This window comes from Arachis ipaensis, chromosome B3 (assembly GCF_059453495.1).
Source record: "Arachis ipaensis isolate K30076 ecotype BB chromosome B3, ASM5945349v1, whole genome shotgun sequence".
NCBI classification, from domain to species: Eukaryota; Viridiplantae; Streptophyta; class Magnoliopsida; order Fabales; family Fabaceae; genus Arachis; species Arachis ipaensis.
The window spans coordinates 24,646,008-24,663,227 of NC_142438.1; the positions used below are offsets into that span (position 1 = coordinate 24,646,008).

The 17,220-nt window shown below is 33.3% G+C and overlaps 2 protein-coding genes across 4 annotated transcripts; one reads left to right on the top strand and one right to left on the bottom strand.

Annotated features, from left to right (window-relative positions):
• Positions 1 to 8,370: 8,370 nt before the first annotated feature.
• LOC107634295 (uncharacterized) lies at positions 8,371 to 10,796 on the top strand. The gene is made up of 4 exons (XM_088508524.1): positions 8,371 to 8,728; positions 9,296 to 9,413; positions 9,504 to 9,735; positions 10,451 to 10,796. The coding sequence occupies exons 1-4, from the start codon at positions 8,577 to 8,579 to the stop codon at positions 10,477 to 10,479; spliced, it is 531 nt and encodes a 176-aa protein (XP_088364650.1). The 5' UTR covers positions 8,371 to 8,576; the 3' UTR covers positions 10,480 to 10,796.
• A 1,185-nt stretch (positions 10,797 to 11,981) lies between these two features.
• On the bottom strand, positions 11,982 to 15,949 carry LOC107630012 (uncharacterized). 3 transcript variants are annotated; one of them, XR_015907287.1, is made up of 6 exons: positions 15,608 to 15,949; positions 14,913 to 15,086; positions 13,693 to 14,347; positions 13,506 to 13,574; positions 12,496 to 13,410; positions 11,982 to 12,412 (listed from the first exon to the last, which is right to left on the bottom strand). XR_015907287.1 is itself a non-coding variant. In XM_016333005.3 (6 exons), exons 2-6 carry the CDS (start codon positions 15,006 to 15,008, stop codon positions 12,248 to 12,250), a joined length of 1,098 nt encoding a protein of 365 aa, XP_016188491.1. In that variant the 5' UTR covers positions 15,009 to 15,086; positions 15,608 to 15,933; the 3' UTR covers positions 11,982 to 12,247. The 3 variants fall into 3 exon arrangements, 2 of the variants coding, with proteins under 2 accessions (XP_016188491.1, XP_088364648.1); XM_016333005.3 differs by having other exon boundaries at positions 12,496 to 12,608; positions 15,608 to 15,933; XM_088508522.1 differs by having other exon boundaries at positions 11,982 to 12,608; positions 15,608 to 15,944.
• Between the last annotated feature and the right edge of the window lie 1,271 nt (positions 15,950 to 17,220).

The following is a 17,220-nucleotide window of genomic DNA, read 5'->3' on the forward strand; positions in this document are numbered from 1 at the left end:
CGCGAGTTTGAAGCTCGTCACAGCCATCCCTTCCCAGATCCTACTCGGAATACCACAGATAAGGTTTAGACTTTCCGGATCTCAGGAATGGCCGTCCATGGGTTCTAACTTATACCACGAAGACTCTAATATCTCAGACTCGATCCCCTGTATTAGATATCTAAGAGATACTCATTCTATCTCATCTTCATGTAGAACGAAAGTGGTTGTCAGGCACGCGTTCATAGGGAGAATGGTGATGAGCGTCACATAATCATCACATTCATCATGTTCTTGGGTGCGAATGAATATCTTAGAATAGGAATAAGTTTGAATTGAATAGAAAAACAATAGTACTTTGCATTAATTCACACAAACTCATAGTAAAGTCTAGAAATGTGATTTTTATTTAAAAACTAATAAAATTATACTAAAAACTAACTAAATCATACTAAAAACTATGTAAAAACAATGTCAAAAAGCATATAAATTATCCGCTCATCTAAGCTCAACAGTCTGAGCAGAGGTAAAACGAGCCTCTTGCACACCTGGAAGGAGCCGTTGCCATCAGCTCAGACCTGGAGGAGAAGCTGGAGTGGCTAGAGCGTTTGCGCGAGCAGATGGAGGTGTACAACGAGTAGATGTGCACTGGAGGCAACGACGCTGCTGGTGGGGTACCGACATCAACACCTATTCCACAACCTCAGCTGGGGAAGACGACGACGACGATTTTTGGGATCCGTAAGCTTTAGGGATTTAATTTATTTCATGTATATTTCATTGTATTCTATGTTGTTTGACTTTTTATTATATTCATACCATTGATATTTAATAAAATCATTAGTTGATTTCTGATAATTTTGAATTTTTGCCTAAATTTTGTAAAAAAAAATTAATTTGACTTCTAATTGTGGGCTTAAAAGAAAACACAACTACCGTAGGATTTATCGGCAAAAAAATCCGACGATAATTGTACGCAACAGAGAGACGATGTCCGGATTAGCTACCGGATATGTCGGGTTTTGGCTGCATAACCGACAGATGAGTTCATCGGCGATAGTGCAGACATGCATCATATGCATTTGTGTGATTTGTTTGAGAAAGCTTTGGTTTGGCTTGCCTAACTGTTTAATTTAATTAATTGCTACTTGTCCTATCTGTTGTAGTTGTTATCCATAATTGTGGTTTTTTATTGTATTGTATGTGTTTGCAACTGAGAGATCCCTTATGCTGGCAGAGGTGACACTGAGAGTAGTTTTACCGGTGATTCGGAGGGTTGGAAGAGTCAGAAAGTGAAATGTTATGTTAAAGTTAGATTAGAACTTGAATACCTTAGATAGTTTTACCTAATTTCTGTCTTAGTTGAATCTTAAGTTTAAAATCTGAGTGTCGGGGTTCTAAGAATGCCTCTGACTTTTCTGGGACTTTATATATTAATTATGCGGGCACCCTTACCATGCTGAGAACTCCCGGTTCTCATTCCATACATTAATTATTGTTTTAGATGTAGGATGCGAGGCAAATCACTAAGCATTTTAGAGACTCTTTGGAAGCGAAGAACAATTATAGGACATAGTGTTATATTTTGTTTATGTTTATATATGTAAATAGATTCTCTGTCTTGTATATACTGTATTTTGTCCCTCTTAGAGGTTGATTTAGAGAAATATGTGTTTATTCTTGGGTTATACTTTATGGGTTATGTATATATGTATTTATACTCTGGTCGGCCTTTGCTTCGCAAGTCGAGTCTAGGGCTTGAATTATATTTATCTGTTAGAACTCTATATGTATCTGTTTTTTTTTTTTTGTATAAACTTTCTATCGTATTATTTTTCGTGAGCGATACATCTTCGATTTTGTTTTGATCGTACCCCTTTCTTTCAAGGCTCCTAGCTATATTTAGAGGTCGTAGTGCCTCACCACATTTGATTTACGTAAAAAAAAAATATATATATATATATATATGTGTGTGTGTGTGTGTGTGTGTGTGTGTGTGTGTGTGTGTGTGTGTGTGTGTGTGTGTGTGTGTGTGTGTGTGTGTGTGTGTGTGTGTGTGTGTGTGTGTGTGTAATTAATTGAGAATTAGTGTGATATTATAAAGTGAATGGTGTATATTGATTTTGTTGTTGATTGATGTGGATGTTGGGTCGAAGGCCATGATAGGGTGAGAAAATTTCCTATGAGGTAAGTGAAGGTAATCGGTGTAAATTATTGAATGAGATGATTGATGACAATTTGGTTGTGATTGATAATTGAGAATTTGATTGTGATGAGTTTGGGTATGAATTATGCTGAGAAGGAGAAGATTGAGCACTAGAAGCTATCCAGAATACTGCAATTTTTGGGGGTCCCACAATGAAAGTAGGAAAGTATGGCTATGAACTTCGTAATGGATTTACCAGAGGCTGGGATAGGATTTGATGCCGTAAGTAATCACGTATTGAGTGACCAAGTCCACTTACCTTTCACCCATCGAAGCAAACTATTCATTGAAGAAATTGGTGAGACTACACATTAGAGAGATAGTAAGGTTGCACGGTGCATGAATCGCCTCTGTATTGAAATGCAACCAGAGAATCAAGCACCTTAGGTTTTGAATTGATAGTCGAGACAACAGAGAAAAACTAAGCGAATTCGAGTGAAGATTCTAATTGCGCACAGCCGAAGAAGAGTTACGCGAATATAAGAGGAGAAAACCTAGATAGTTTAAGGAAGAAAGTTACGCATTCTTGGAGATTACTTCAACAGGCAGGAATTGATGAGCAATCGAAACTAAGAGGTTGAAGTCGAAGTGTATTGGGACTTGAGTTAGTGGCCAAAATGGACCATTTCAGATATTGAAGAAAATTGGGCCGGTGGAGTATTGGGTAACTCTACCCCCCACATCTTTCGAATCAGTACGACGTATTTCACATCTCGCAGTTTTAGAAGTACACTTCTGATGCCAATCACATTTTAGAACCTGAACCAGTGCAACTGAGAGAGGATATAATGCTTTAAGTAACTTTGGTTAGAACTGACAATACCAATGTTAAGCAGATACCCAAAAAAGGAGTTCCGTTAGTAAATATTGCTTGGAGTCGAGTTGGAATTGAGGAACACACCTGGGAACTTAAGTCGAAAATGAGAGAAGACTACCCTCACCTATTTTCAGGAAACTGAATATGAATTTTGGGGGACAAAATTCTTAATTAGGTGGGTAGAATATAAACTCTAGAAAATTATTAAATAATTAGCTAATAAATTAATTATTATTTAAAGAAATTAAGAAATTAAATTTTTATAACTTAGAGATGTAAAAATATTTAGAATAGGAATTAAAACACTAATTTTAAAGGTTTTAGTCTAAAATTAGACTAACAGACTAAATCAGTTGAATCGAGCCCTTATTGGGCTCAAGACCTAACATATATAAACCCACAATTAAGCTTTTCAGCCACTCTCCCCTTTCATTTGGTAAAACACGCTGTATTGTGAGTGAGGAACACAAAACCTAGTGTTAGTATTCACTGTAAATTTTAATCTTCCATAACTTTCAATTCAGAGCTCTGATTGACGAGCCATTTGCAGCCACGCGTTTGTCTCGGAGTCCTCTTCAATTTTATCCGAACAAAGTGGTATGTACCTCCATATTTTTTGCCCAATTTTCTATCCCGTCCTTTTTCACAAATTTGGTTTGGGTTTTGAGTGATTTTCATAATTTTGGTAGTTTAGGTGCAATGTAACATTGGATAGTTGTTGAATTTTACTCCAATCATTAATGGATAAGGTAAGAAAACTCTAAACCCTTGTGGTTTGTCCAATATTGTGTGTCCTAGTACTAATTTGAGTGAATTGTGTGAACTAACTTGAGTTTATATTGAATTAGAGTTGAATTATCAAATTAGAGCACTTGGGACGAAGATTTGGCGACTGGAAATCCATTTGGTGAGGACTTGGAGAAGTGGAAGCTTGTGGAACAGAGGAATTTGAGGTGTTCCGGGCTTAGGGAGGAATCGTCCAAGATATAATTTTGGTTTCTCGTAGATAATGTGTAATGTTACGTAAAAACTTAGGCTAGTTGACCGTAGGATAGGCTGGATTATGTATATTGTTCATGTTTGTGGATATAGCAAAGGATTGTGAAAGTTTGATGTGCATTGTATTGAATTATTGAATTGGAGATTATGGTGTAGATATGATATATGTATTTAATGTGATGTGTTGATGGTTAATGTTGGGTATAGTGAGATTTTATTGAATGAATTTGTTGAGTAGATGGTGTGGTTCGAGAGTGTTGGTATGTTGTGGCAGAATTTGGAAAGCATGGGAATATGGTTTGGGACTGTTTGGGGTTGTGATATGATGGATTTTAAATTGAATGCCTTGGAAAAACTTGAGATTTGTTGAATGATTATGATTTTGAGCTTGGGGATATGCACACGCAGGGACTGTCCAGTGTTAGCAACCGGATATGTCGGGTTTGGCTGGATAACCGACAGATGAGACTCATTAGCTATAGGACAGATATGCATCATGTGCATTTGTATGATTTGTTTCAGTATGCATACTTGGGTTTGCCTAATTAATTAGTCATGCTTATCTGCTACTTATCCTACTTACTGCAATTGCTTCCTATCTGTGTTTTCTTTGCATGTCTTGTGTATCTTTGCAACTGAGAGATCTCTCATACTGGCGAAAGTGACACTGAGGATAGTTTCACCGGTGATTAGGAGGTTTGGGTTGACAGGAGGTGAAGAACTAGAGTAGAAATAGAATCCCCTTAGATAGATTATCGAGATTTCTAGTGTAGAATTAATTTTAAGTTTGAATCTGAGTGTCGAAGTTCTAGTAATGCCTCTGACTTTTTCGAGACCTTATATATTATCTATGTGGCCACGTCCACCATGCTGAGAACCTCTTGTTCTCATTCCATATGTATTTGTTATTTTTCAGATGCATGACATGATGCTCCTCGCTGAGCGTGTTGGATTTGTCTTTCTGTTAGAAGCGAAGACTTATCCTTTGGGGCTCTTCATATTATGTACTTAGTTATATATGTACTTTCTCCGTTTTTGTATAAAAGCATGTTTTGTCCCTCTTAGAAATTGACTTTGGAGAACTAGGATTTATATTCTGTATTTTGGATATGGTTGGGTTATATATATATATATATATATATATATATATATACTCTGGTCGGCCTTTGCTTCCCGGGTCAAGACTGGAACTTGATGTCTGTACATTTGGAGCTTTGATCTGTATATTTATATTTTTAGCCTTCTTCTCAATCTTGTTTATCCTTCCTTTCGTTTTCGTCTATCCATTTTACGTGTATCTGATCGTGAGTGATGCGATTTTCTGTTTCGCTTTGCTTAACTTCTTTTTCAAGACTCTTACTTATATTATCCTTGTTATATATGTAGGTATTTTTGTTTTTAAAGGTCGTAGCGCCTTACCACCCTTGATTTACGTCCTAGGCGTAAAGTTCTGTGTGGTAAGGTGTTACACTTTTCATCTTTGCTGCCTTTTTCATCTGTCGCCTTTTTTTTTTCTCCTTTTAACATATCTGCGTTGTGCCATCAAGATCTACTCTTCTGTCACATTCTCCTTCCCTTTCATTTTTTTCTTTTTTTTTTTTTTGAAAAATAAATGGTATTCATGCTGATTCTTATAAAATTCTTGTTGATTTATTTTCGAGGAAGTATGTGTGATGATGAACCTATAGTGATAGAGGCATAGTTGTAAGAACCGGACCGGACCGACCGATTCAACCGAAAAACCGGTGAACCGGTGGTCCAACCGGTTTGGTTTTACCTTTAGACCGAAGGAGGAAACAAACCACTTAAATCCGGGCGGTTCGTCACAAACCGAACGAAACCGGTCAAAACTGGCCAGTTCGATACAATCCGTGAACCGGCCGGTCCTATGGTGCTCAAATATTCAAAAATGCATGCAGTGGGTTTCGAACCTGTATCTCCTTGCTAGGCAAGGATAAGGAATGCCACCAAGCTAGTGTGTTGTTCATTTGGAAATTTATGTGCTAATTATTCTATATATTATATACATACACAACTAAATTATTTTATATTTATTTAATTTAATTTTTGTTTTATACTCATTTTTTTAATTCTTTAGAATTTATAGAATTATTAAAATAAGTATCAAATATTTTAATATTTACATTTACATATTAAAATGTTAGTAAAGATATTTATTTTAAATTTTTTAGAGTATTGAGTTAGTAGGTCTTCGAAGATTTCGACTTAAGACTAATTAGTAGAGACATCTAAGCATCACCACTAAATTTCACATGAAAAATTAATGGAAGGATGTAATATGTTCATTGTTTACTATCTTGAAGGACTAAATTGATATTTTTTTTTTTCAAGGGCTAATTAATTTGAAGTAAAAAATTTTAAGGATAGACCTAATTGTCACTTTATTCAATTTTTTTCTATTTTATATTTTTTATTTACGTACGACCGGTTCTATCAGTTCAACCAGTGATCCACCGATTGAACCAGTAACCCAGTTACCCAGTAACCTGACCGATTCGATCACCGGTTCGGTTCTGACAACTATGAATAGAGGTGGTGATAGTAGTAGTGAATGATATATTTCTTTTTTTTGTGTAAAAAAATTTATTAAGGGATAATATAGACTTATTTTTTTTTAATTTTATTGTGTCTTGTTTAATATTTTAGCAAACACAATACAAATAAATTATAATATATATCTATATATTTAATTTAATGTCTATGTCTTAAGGTATACATAAAAATCAAATCAATTGTCCAATTTGACTGAAAAATTGACAAACCAAACTCAAACCAATCTAATTCACCTTTACGAACGTTCAAGTATGAGAACTGGTAGAACTGGTTAAATAATCCGACAAAAACCAGCCCAACTGAATTGGTTGGGTCACACCAAGCGGCTTCCTATGGTGCCTGAATGGGCTTCAACCCTTGCCCTTAGACATGTTACAAGCTTTGCCACTAGGCTCATTTAGCCTTTATTGATATTTAAGGTAATTATAATAATATGATAAAAACTTGTATATAATTATCTTTATATAAAATTAATAATTAAAAATTATCTAATAATAATTTAGTCTAATAATATTTAATTATTAATTTCACATAAAAATAACTCTACCTAAGTTTTTATCTTATAATATATATAACAAATTTTTAAATAATTTATATTTATGTAATTTTTTTTAATTTTAATTTTATACTCACGCATTGTTAAATTAACTATATTTTTATTTTTATTTAGCTATAAGTTTTATTAAATAATTATAAAATAAAAAATTTATTAATCACAACTTAATTTTATAATTATATAATATCTATTAATATTTTTTAATAAATATTTTAGTATATAATAATATAATAGATATAAACTAACTAAATTATTAAAATTAAAAAAAATTATTTTATTATAAAAATAATATTAAAAAATATTTATAGTCGAAAAAAATATAAAATTTTGTATAAGGTCAATTGGTTTAACTAATAATCTAGTGGTTGAACCGGTTTGATTTTGATATGATAATAGCAAAATTTAAAAACAAAATTCCAACGCCAAAGAAAATAGTTCCCATAGCAGCACACACAGAAGACGACGTAAACTGCAGAGAGAGAGAGAAGACAAGACACTTTCTCGCCCAATTGGGCCCCGGCATTTCGGCAATTCAGACACTCTTTCGACGCACATTTTCTCGTACGTAAACAAATCAATCACCCACTCACTCTTGCGCTATTATTTGATTCATGATTTGTTGTTTTATTTATTCTCTTTTGGATATTCATCTTTTGTGATTATTCTTATATTCTGCTTGTGCATATATTGGAATCTTCCTTTATGGCTCTTTTTTTTTTATTGATACATTGCTGCATTGCACTTGTGCTAGCTAGGTTTTAGTTTTATAAGATGATGCAATTTGTATTTGGTATTTAATGAAGTTTAAAATAAAATGAAATTAAAATAGAATATATATAAATTCTTAAAAGATGATTAATGGACAAAGAAACTGTATCTGAATGGCACAATATTCATGATGTTTTTTTAGAAGTAATTTCTTAAAGAAACTCTAAATTATGTCATGTCTTCTATTCCTAGTGAACATCATTGTGATTCGTCTATATTGTAACTGTAACTGGAAAAAAAATTGCAAAGACTATATGTTAGTATGAAAAGAAATGAATCATAGAACTTCTTTCAGTCACAGAATGTAAATGTAATAAAAAAGCAGATCAAGTTCCAAACCATATACATCAATAATGGAAAAAATATTACCATTATACGTTTGTGTTTTTTTTTTAATTAATAATGCTTAAATGATTCACGTGCCTAATTCTTGGCGCTTTAGATGATTAGAAAGAATGATTATAACAATTGTCACTTAATTCTTTCTCTACTTCATCTGACCTTTATTTCTCTAATTGTGCTGGGCACATTAGCAGTTAGTGTAATATATTTGCAACCTCAATTCATTTCCATACTCTTTTGTGTTCAAGATTCACCATTAGGGAAGCAAAGCATAATTAGATTGAGAGTGCATAGTGATTCTGGTTCTTTCATTCCTGCGAGTTAAAAGACTGAGAATGGTGAGAGAAGTTTCAGAGAGTTGTTTGGATAGCCTGTTGACAGAGGTGGTTTCGTGCTATTGCAACCGATTCTACCCTAATAAGCATGATCTTGCTGCTCGCAGAATCGAGGCTATTGGATACCAGGTTGGTCACCAGCTCTCTGAAAGGTAAAACAGTTCCATGGTTTCGATTTCCCTACCTTAAAACTATTGTTTGTCTGTACTAGAATTTGTTCCTGCAGATCTGTTATCAAGTGGGTTTGGTATTGTTGTGATTCTTAGAAAGTTGTTGAGCTCTTTCATCTTTTTAAAACTGTTCTTCAAAAGTTATAGTTTGTTTTGTTTAGTAAAACAAAGCAAAAGTTGGTCACAATTTGCAAAAGGCACAAATATAGTGTTTGGTAAAATTGTGCTTTAAATCTCAGATGACTATAACAAACATAGATATTGTAGAGAGTAATGTTTTACTTTTAATTTTGGAAGCATAAGTTGGGTTATCAATCCCTTTATGCTTTTCATAAGTAGGACCACTTCACCAAAGAGGTAACCTGCAAATGAAGATGCATAAACAAATGGCGCCATGGTAAGTATGAAATGCAAAATTAAGCCTTTAAAATCATTTCAATGTGCTTCTTCTATATCTATTCTACACAATGTCTCTTTGCAGTTGTTAATCCTGAAATATTAATGAATTGGAAAAAAAATGTGGGTGTGTTCTTAACACACTCTGATCAGGTACACCATGGAGCGGCCACGATTCAATGACCATCTGGAAGCCATCAAGTTCATTTGCAAGGATTTTTGGCTTGAGCTCTTTAAGAAGCATGTAGACAACTTGAGGACAAACCATAGGGTGTGTTAAGATCACAGATAAACTCATAACTCGCAGTCAACTCGTCATATCAATTTAGATTGGAATGGTTTATCGTTTGATTTGCTGCAGGGTACCTTTGTATTGCAAGATAATAAATTTTGCTGGCTTGCGCGAATGTCAATTGATCCATTAGCTGATAGTGGTAAGTCACCCGAAGATATTACATCTCCTACAGCTGGGAACAAGGCAACACATGCAATGAAAATGCATCTTTATTTCCCATGTGGCATCCTTAGGGGATTTCTTACAAACCTGGGAATTCTTTGTGCCGTTTCTGCAGATATATTAACCCTTCCAACATGTACGTACTTCTCTCTCTCTCTCTCTCTCTCTCTCTCACACACACACACACACAAACACCTTGTAAGTTAAGTAATATTAAATTATGGTCAAATTATGATTATCTGACATAGGGGGTGAGATTGCTTTGTGAAATCACTTCATCTGTTTGAATATGGTTAAAAAAGGTGCAGGCTATGTAAGGGTTAGAAGGAAGAAAATTCATTAGAAAAAAAAAAGATCCATAGAGAAGAAGAGATGTCAAAGGACATTTTACAATTTAAGAATATGAGGGTATTGTTACTTAATAAGTACTCTGCTCGTTTCAAAATATCTGTCACAATGTCACTAGTATTGACAATGGACATAAAAATTGAGTTTTATTTGAGCTTGCCTTGCTTGTTTATATCTGAAAAAAGCATGTAAGATTAGCAGGTTCTTTGTTGTTACTATGTCCATTAGACCCCGAAAATGAGACAACTATTGTAGGTGTACTTAATCAGAGATATTAACATTATTGGATAAATTTATTTATAATTTTTGTGTGGAGTATTTCGTGCTGTCAGCCTGTCACTGCCAATCTGCCATTGATAGCAACGCATGTTTTGTTTATTTCTTTTGTTTCTCTCAAAGATGTAGTTTCAAAGCATTTATCTTTGCTCAATGTGAAAGTAAGGAAGTAATATTTAATGTTTGTTTCTGAATAATCGGTATGCTTTTTCTAAATAATTCTTCAGGTGCATTTACCATCCGTATTAAAGCTTGATGAGTTCACAGTTATGTTAATGAGAGCATACAATATCTGCAAGTTCCTTTGCATAATTTGCTGGAGTAAGGATTTTATTTGCCATCTTTTTATTATCAAATATTGGATTTGTTGTATAGGAAGGGGTCTTGAGGAAGTGTGTTCTTAAACGAGGACTTTTCGTTAGGATGAAGATTCTATGGAGATTGCATGTATTTTGGGAGACATTTTCTTCAAACTGAGTTCAATAAAGTGGATTTTGTTCGAATGATAATTCGTTAAAGCTACTCTTGTGTAATTGCTAATTTATACTTAATCAAATATAGGTTTAATAAATCTACAAGTTTCTATAATTTTAGTAATTTTGCAATAGGTTAATCAATCTAGAAGTTTCCATAATTTTATTAAATTTGTAAATAAGTTACTACACTTTAAAAATTTGTAATTAAATTTTTACACACTATAAAAATTTGTAATGAAGTCTTTGTAATTACATAAATGTTAAAAGAAATAGAGTAATTCTTAGATATGCTCTTAGGAACGTAATAAAAAAATTTCATATCATTGAATAAACAACATACTAAAAGATAATATGTTTAATTTTATAATTTTTAAGAAAATTGAATAAATTATCTTTACTTAGTTCATTGATATATTTATATCCTTTTAATTATTCTCCAATTTTCTAATGATAAAAAATTATATATATATATATATATATACAATTTGGAATTCTAAGAATAGTTAGAAAGATAAATTAGAATTATTAACCGATACTTCATACGTAAATACATGTAAAATAATTATAAAGCATTTGTTTCCAAATTTTTTTTTTTAAGAAATAATTGTCTTCCATTATACTTTTATAAGTACAAAGGATAAATCATTAGAGTTTTCTTTAATTTTTTTTTCTTAAAAACAACTTTGATATATACAATAAAATCTAATTTGCAATTAAGTTCTTATTATTTATATTTTTTTCAATTTAATTCTTACAAGTAAATGTTAGGAATATTCTTTTTTTTTTTAACTTCTTTTGTAATAATAAGGGCATAATTAAAATTTTTCATAAGCTATGAAGACTTAATTATAAATTTTTAAGGTAGAGACTTATTTATAAGTTTAGAAAGACTACCAAACCTCTAAATTAATAAAACTAAACCTATTTTATGAAAATTACAACATCCATTTTTATCACCTTCCCCCAAATTTTAAGTCATGTTCCGCCATAGATCGTCCAAGTTGCTTTATTACATTTAGTTGTTATTTTAATCCAAGTTAAACCATGTGGTCGCGTACAGCCAAATATGCCTTGCCTATTTTGATGTTTCCCTAATGCCACATGAGTTGTTATTTTTAAATTTTTTTTATACCCAACTTAATCTGAGGAAGAAAAAATAGAAATAACATTATTATATTATTTAGAGAAAATATCGATAAAAATAAGTATTGACGCTTACTAATTCAATGAACATTCAAGGACAATAGTATGAGTAAGAAAAGGCATGCAAATTACACAACAATTGGTGGAGAATATGGAAATAAGATACATTCAATATTTACAATTTAGTGGCTATACAATGTTTTTAGGTTCTTTCCCTTCCTATTTTCTGTGAGCATGAAATAGATAAAAGAAGGAAGAAAGTTTGGGCGATAAGAAGAAACTAGTGATGACATATATATCATGAATTCAAATATTATTAGCATCTTGATTCTTGGAATTCCACAATGAAATCTCAACCTCCATAAGACCTATAAGGAGAGGTTTTCAATTATGAAAGGTTGAAAACTAGAGAAGCTCCCACTCAGGTTCAGAAATGCTAGGAAGTGGATCTAATTTCTCCACACAATCTCCATTTAGTTTTTCACCGTTCCCATGCCATGCTGCAAGCTCTTCATATTCTTGCTTTCTTGCAGACTTCTTCGCCAGCGAAAAGACTCGCCGCCTCGATTTCTTTTAAAAGGAAGAGTATTTCGATTAGACATGATTGTGTATGTACTGAATAGAGGAGGAATTTTCGGGACGAGAGTGTGTACCTTGTTAGTCTTCGAACTATCGCCTACCTTGGGAACTAATTTAAGTTCGTCTCCAGTCACCATAACACAAGTTTCCTCGAGATTCAGATTATCTTGTTGCATGGTTTTGTGCCCTTCATCAAGTGTTGTTAATTCAGAAATTCATGTACTTGGAATTTTTAAAATGACGAGTTACCATGCACAAGAAAAATATGAAATTGAATCGTTCGCTAATAGGTGCCAGGGATGAAGGATTATGTGAAGTCTCATCGCTACGAACTTGAGAACAAATATAAACCTATGACAGATTAAACGAATCTTGACTCTCCATGCAATTTTGATTACAACCAAAAATATAAATTTATCATTTATGTGTGTTATTTGAAATTTTGAGGTCCTAAATGAGTACAAGTTCTGGGTTGAGTTGCATAGTGAAGACACAAACAAACCTAAAATAGTGGCAGAGGTTGCACTAACAAACCTGTGTAACGTTATTACACACAACCCACTTGTAAAAGTAACACAAAATTGAAGTCACTAGGGAAATCAAGAAAATTATAACATTGGTTTATAGTGCAAAAAGGGAAGCAAGTCGATATCTCGACCAAACTAAGTGACCGTGAAAGATCAGCATACTTTTATTATTGGGATCCCAGTGGATCCCCTAGCACACAGGTACTATTACCAAAAACCTTACTAACCCATCCTGACTCGAAGGAATCCCATAAAGTGGTAGGAGTCTCTCATTACCATTCTCATCCACAAAAGTTTGCTTGCTATCTTATATAATTATAAACCATAAATATACTGGTTGTAGCTTTTCATCTCGACGCCTCTCTAGCACCCATAAAAGGGATAAATCAAATACTTAAAAGAAACCAAGATATAAAGTGATTCTGGCTTGAAGATGAAGGGCTTGTTTGGGCGCCATTAACACTGAAGTGAGATGTCAGAAAGTCATACATACATACATACATACAGTGAGTATTTAAACCAACTACTTCATATTTCATAACGATATGAATTAATACCTGGATGAGATATCACTACCATGCTGGAAGAACAATCATCAGCCTGTATTGTTCTATCGGAAGATAACCCTACAAGTGAAACAATATAGTTATCAAGAAAGTCCATCAGAGCTGAAGCCGAAAGTGAGAAAACAAAAATGACAAGGAAAATTCTGAAACTATAACAAAGTGATTCTCATAAGCTCACCTGATTTGGTGAATTCCGGAACATTGGGGGATTGTTCAGAACTAGCATTTTCAATTTCGATACAAGAGTCTGCTATGGAGGAACACCTTGTAACTTCAGATGAAGGCGGCTTTGAATCACCAACTGCAGGACTTATATCTTCATTCGAGGTCTCACAAGATTGGGATGCCCTGCATACATTTGTTTCTGCCAGAGGGGTTTTATCGAATTTCTTGGATGCAACAACTCTTTTATTTACTTGATTTCCATCGATACGAATATTCGATTTGATATTCGTGGTCTCAACATAATGTCTTGAATGTGAAATGAAGTTTCTTCTTCTGACCGAACTTCTAGAAGATGATATGAACATAGCATCAGAATGACAAGTTCCATCATCAGATGCAGCACGAATGGTATCATTATTGCTATCATGATGAATTCCCGAATCATATTTCTTTTGTTTGAAATCTTCCTTCATAGGTTTTTGCTTCAAACTTTGAAATGGCCTTTCAAATAACCAAGCATCAATGTATTGATCTACAGGTCCAGAGGCTTCTTTTTCATCCAAATCATAGGAACATGGAGGAATGAAATCTCGCATAACATCTGAATATAACTTTTTAACATTCGTGCCAACAGTCTGCATCTGATTCTCTATATATTTAACTGCATCCTATTTCTCAATGAAAAAAACAGAAATAAGAGATATAACAGCCATTATAATTGTCAATCAATGCAAGAGTTGGAGCCATCAGTGTTTAGAACAGTTAAACCAACTACTGTTAACAGATAGAGACCACAAGCTTGTCATAAATCACCACTAATAGAAAACGGGGAAAAAAATTAGCAAACAGTTGCATTAAACATTCAGAAATGTGTGTGAGCCTTTGAAAATGAAGATAATGAATATTTCTGCAACTTTTTCCTTTGCAAATTTTCTAAGGTTCGTTTTTAAGTAAATTTTCCTTTTTACAAAAAAAAAAAAATGGCATCCTATTTTGAAAAACAAAGCTGTAGTTTTTCTTTCTCCTTCAAAATTATGACTATTTTAACCCCCTCATATTAGAATTGAGTGAACCTAATTCCAAGCAATGCACTGCAGTGCAAAAACAAATCGTATTATGATACATGGTGAAGCAAAGACATGTGCACTTATTAGGGTAATCTAAGTTATCCTTCCATTTAAAACAATCAATATGTTTAACATAGGTCAAGATTATTCGAAAAGGGAGCCATACCTCGCAGATTATATCTTCAGCTTCCAGGCACATATTCTCAAATTTCTTGTATATATTTCCCACCCAAGTTATGCCTTTCACATCCATAGTGATCATAGTATATCCTATATCCTTTTCTAGAATATTACTAAGTCCAGACACTGTCTGATGGTGGTTCTACTTCTACCTGATTGTCTGCAAGAAATCAGAAACAAAGTATCCAACGGAGTCATGAAAGTATCTTGATTAAAGAGTGTTATAAGTTATAACAAATACATAAAATGGATTGGAAAAAAAAAAAAGAAAATCAATTAAACAAGAGCATTAATGGAAATTCAATTAAAAAAGTCTTTGTCTAATAATGCCAAACTTAAAAGCTCCAACTTCCCACTGCCCCACTTTCTTACCTACCAACAAAACTACTAGTCTCTAACTAACAAACCTGCATCCTTGAACCCATATCAAACCCTTCGGATAATTTAAGCCACACAATTTTTTCATCTTTTTCGTACACCAAACATCAGCAAAAAATAGAAGAAATTGGATTAGGGACATCTAAAATAAGAAGTAAAACAAAATAAACAAACAAAAACACCAAATTATAATAAGAAAAAATAGAAAATCAACAAAGGAAAGAGATTTTGATGATAAAAAAGTACTACAAATTAACATAGAGGATAGCTAATTTGGGCATAGAAAGAGATGTCAGAGCTTACCTGTTCGTAGAAGCAGAGAATTAAGAGACCATCAATCAACATGTTCAGCCAATTGAATTGCTATTTAAAGGGAGGAAGAAAGATAAGATGTGCAATTGTAACACGAAAAGGGTTAGGAGAAAGAAAAGCTTGGATAAAGTTATAAAAGGAGTTTTATGACCTTTTGCGGCGGTTATGTTTACAATACGAGGATGAACGAAGAGAAAACGTGCACAGTAGGCATTCAGCTTCTTGAGGCATTAAGATGTCCGTACACGTGTGCATCTTTGTCCTTACGGCTTACGTTCTACTCGCCAAGTCAACGTCATTTTTACAAAATTACTATTTTACCATTGTTATCCGAATCCGATCAGACCGTCCGATTCAGCCGGAAATTTGATAAATCAACGATTTGTTTGATTCAGTTTGCTATTAAAGTATTAAGTTTGGACCTGTATAAAAATCTTTAAACGATGGTCCAATCCGTTAAAAATCTAACAGTTCAGAAAAAATTGCTTGTACCAGCAAAAAGTTGTTGACCCAAAATATTTTATTTTTGACAAAATAAATTTTGAAAAAAAAAAAACATCTTGTGAAATATTGAATTTAGGGGTGTTTATGAGTCGGGTGAAATTGGGTGTGATGTGAATCAGATTCGCCCGAAATATATAATGGGCATATTTGTTAGACTCGAATCTGACTCTAGATCCGATAAAACCTACATACTTTCGGATCACGATTATATTGGGTAAAAACTGGGTAAAAACTGGACCGTTAACATTACATTACCTTGATACCTTCTTGTAAGTTAGCGCCAATGAGTAATAGCTCAAATGGCATAGACTCCCCATACTCAATTAAGAGGTTGCGGGTTCGAGTCTCCTATCTTTCCAAATTAGCGCCAATGAGTAATAGCTCAAATGGCATAGTCTCCCCATACTCAATTAAGAGGTTGCGGGTTCGAGTCTCCTATCTTTGTTAAAAAAAAAAAAAGTTAGCATATAAAAATATCTAAATTTTCAAGACTTCAACAATTATTTGACATGGTAAAATTCACTTAAAAAAATATAATAAGAACCAACAATTCTCTAAAATTAAAGCATAACCACAATCAATACTAATATTGTCTAATAACACCAAATATTTAAATCAATACAAATAACACAATATTATACATTAGTCTAAAATCTTATACATTTTAAACATAAAACATTAACTTATAGTCTTATAATGACTAATAACACAAAATATTAAGATTTATAATACTTAAATTCCACATAAGAATAGACATCATTCATCACTAATAACACAAAATATTAATTGTGTATGATGACCGGGCCACCGGTCTGAGTTCGGGTGACCCGAGCTATGGCCTGTACCCGACCCGAAATAATGACCGAGTCTATTTTTTAGACCCTTACCCGATCTTAAATTCGATGAAATCACACCAAATTAGCTCCTAAAATGTTCGGAGCCGGCTCCGTCCCGGCCCGGCCATGCACACCCCTAATTGGAGGATTTTTTATTTTAATATGGAAGAGTGAAGAGAGTTTTACGTTAATGTTACAAAAAATAGAATTTTACAGTAATCTGGGGGCGCTGTTCTGTGTAAGCACAATACGCAGAACACGTAT